At 41.2% G+C, this 2500-nt stretch overlaps 3 protein-coding genes across 3 annotated transcripts in view; all 3 read right to left on the bottom strand.

The window, feature by feature from the left end:
- Nucleotides 1-680, bottom strand: part of LOC144964180 (uncharacterized) — a 1458-nt gene extending 778 nt beyond the window's left edge. The window contains exon 1 of the mRNA XM_078898152.1: nt 1-680. This exon is cut by the window's left edge and continues 245 nt beyond it. Within this exon, the coding sequence (XP_078754278.1) occupies nt 1-130 (130 nt within the window). The 5' untranslated portion in view covers nt 131-680.
- The window catches only part of LOC144971081 (uncharacterized), a 14256-nt gene that overhangs the window by 5387 nt on the left and 6369 nt on the right, over nt 1-2500 (bottom strand). The window lies entirely within an intron of this gene.
- The window catches only part of LOC144964175 (uncharacterized), a 2188-nt gene continuing 602 nt past the window's right edge, over nt 915-2500 (bottom strand). The window contains exons 1-2 of the mRNA XM_078898138.1: nt 2422-2500; nt 915-992 (exon numbers count right to left, since the gene is read on the bottom strand). The exon at nt 2422-2500 is cut by the window's right edge and continues 602 nt beyond it. Of these exons, the coding sequence (XP_078754264.1) occupies nt 942-992; nt 2422-2500 (130 nt within the window). The 3' untranslated portion in view covers nt 915-941. The remainder of the gene's footprint in view (nt 993-2421) is intronic.

Genomic DNA, 2500 nt, shown 5'->3' with positions numbered 1-2500 from the left:
GGCTATGGTGGTGAAATGGAAATGATGGGAGGTGATTCTGATGGCAGAGGTTGCGTTGGGAAGTGATAGCTTTGGATGGAATGATGGGAAGTAATGGTAGAGTCATTGTGGTTGTGATAGAAGATACCATGCTGTGAGGTTAGTGGTAATAAGTAGAAGCCATGGCTTGGTGAAAATGATAGAAGCAGGTTCAACAATAAAGATCCGATAAATGGCACAATTCCAAACCCAGGATCGAAATGACCCAACCAGAAAGAATCAAACAAATCACATCCCTATCCCCTGCCTTCAAGACAAATGTAAATCAACATTCTGCCCAAACACAATCGGGCTTCCGGCAGGCCTCCTACTGCACTTGGGTATGGACCTGAGACACAAACAAATACACCCCCGCCGGTAGAAGCACACTCATCTGTGTTTCAAATCCATGCGAATGCCAACAACAATCATCTTGTCAACAAAGAACTAGAATGTAAATCAGCTGGCCCCAACCAGTTGGAATCAACTCGAACCCAAGTCCGGAACGACACCACCACCTTCACTTTATCACTAAATCCACCTCCAACATCCTCATCCTCCCAACAACTACCACACACCACCATCTTCCTCGACGAACACAATCCCTACATCACAATCACTGCAATACCATCATCATCCCTTCCTCCACCATCACCTCCCGTCACAACATTGAAATCATCATCACTTCCCATCATCATCACTTCACCACCACAACCCTCCCATCATGATTTCCATCGTCTCGTCACCCAACAATGCCACCTTCACCAACAATAGCACTACTGTTGCTCCACCATCTCCATCTCCATCATCATCAAGATCTATGCCACTACAACCTCGGGCCCCCCATCATGACCCATCCAATTGCTCCATTGAATACCACAATCATCCTCTTGGCCTCACCAACCCTGCATGGCCAACCTCCCTCATCCACCCCTGGCCATACTTGTCTTCTGGAGCTTGATGGTATCAAATATCTGCAACACAAAGGTAGGGAATGATAATAAAATGTAGGTAAAACAACTCAATTCTTTGACTTCACATCTAGTTCATTATTGTTGATTCTTAATATATTTTGTTAAAGGCCTAGTCTTAGTATGTACATGATATTTTGTGAGCGTCCTAGTCTTAGTATGTACATCATATTTTGTTAAAGGCCTAGTCTTAGTATGTATATAATATTTTGTTAAAGGCCTAGTCTTAGTATGTACATAATATTTTATTAAAGGCCTAGTCTTAGTATGTACATAATATTTTGTTAAAGGCCTAGTCTTAGTATGTACATAATATTTTGTGAGCGTCCTAGTCTTAGTATGTACATAATATTTTGTTAAAGGCTTAGTCTTAGTATGTACATAATATTTTGTTAAAGGCCTAGTCTTAGTATGTACATAATATTTTGTTAAAGGCTTAGTCTTAGTATGTACATAATATTTTGTTAAAGGCCCATATCTTAGTATGTACATAATATTTTGTTAAAGGCCTTGTCTTAGTAGAAAGTACATAATATTTTGTGAGAGATCTAGCTTTAGTAAGTACATACTATTTTCTGAGAGGCCTATTTAACATGCACTATATGAAACATTTGAATGACATTGATTGATATTATTCATGCACATTGAAAGATGACCAAAACTTAGTGCACATGGTATACATTTGTTGAAGAGAGCCAGTAGAGAGATAGAGAGAGAGAGAGAGAGATGATGAGAGAGAGAGAGAGAGAGAGAGAAATATGAGGAGGAAGAGGAGAGAGATAAAACAGAGAAAGAGAGGGAGAGAGAGAGAGAGAGAGAGAGAGAGAGAGAGAGAGAGAAATAGAGGAGGAAGAGGAGAGAGATAAACAGAGAGAGAGAGAGAAGAGAGAGAGAGGAGAGAGAGAGAGAAAGAGAGAGATAGAAAGGAGAGAGGGGAAAGAGAGGGAGAGAGAGAAGTGAGGAGAGAGGAGAGGAGAGAAGAGGAGATGAGAGAGAGAGAATGAAAGAGAGAATGAAAGAGAGAGAGAGAGCAAGCGAGACAGATGGAAAGGGAGACAGAGTGATAGTGTGTGTGTGTGTGTGTGTGTGTGTGTGTGTGTCTGTTTGTATGTGTGTGTGTTTGTATGTGTGTGTGGATGAGAGAGTGAGAGTGAGAGAGAGAGTTAAAGAGATAGAGAGAAAGAGAGAGAGAAAGAGAGAGAGAAAGAGAGAGAGAAAGAGAGAGAGAAAGAGAGATATATAGAGATATATAGAAAGAATCAAGAGAGAGAGAAAGAGAGAGAGGGAGAGATAAGGGAGAGATAAGAGAGAGAGTGAGAGAGAGAGTGAGATAGAGAGATAGATAGGTAGATAGATAGATGAGAGAGAGAGAGAGAGAGAGAGAGAGAGAGAGAGAGAGAGAGAGAGAGAGAGAGAGATAAGGACTTCCTACCTCGACGTCTTGCTTGGCTTGCTTGACGGCGGCAGGGATGATAAAACCATTGTAAATGACCATGGCGTTCTTAGAGTAA

Source organism: Berghia stephanieae, chromosome 1, assembly GCF_034508935.2.
Source record: "Berghia stephanieae isolate SIO BIC M18660-M18661 chromosome 1, UCSD_Bste_1.3, whole genome shotgun sequence".
Classification (NCBI taxonomy): Eukaryota; Metazoa; Mollusca; class Gastropoda; order Nudibranchia; family Aeolidiidae; genus Berghia; species Berghia stephanieae.
Note: the sequence above shows the minus strand (reverse complement) of the source record. Positions and strands in the feature narration are given on the sequence as shown.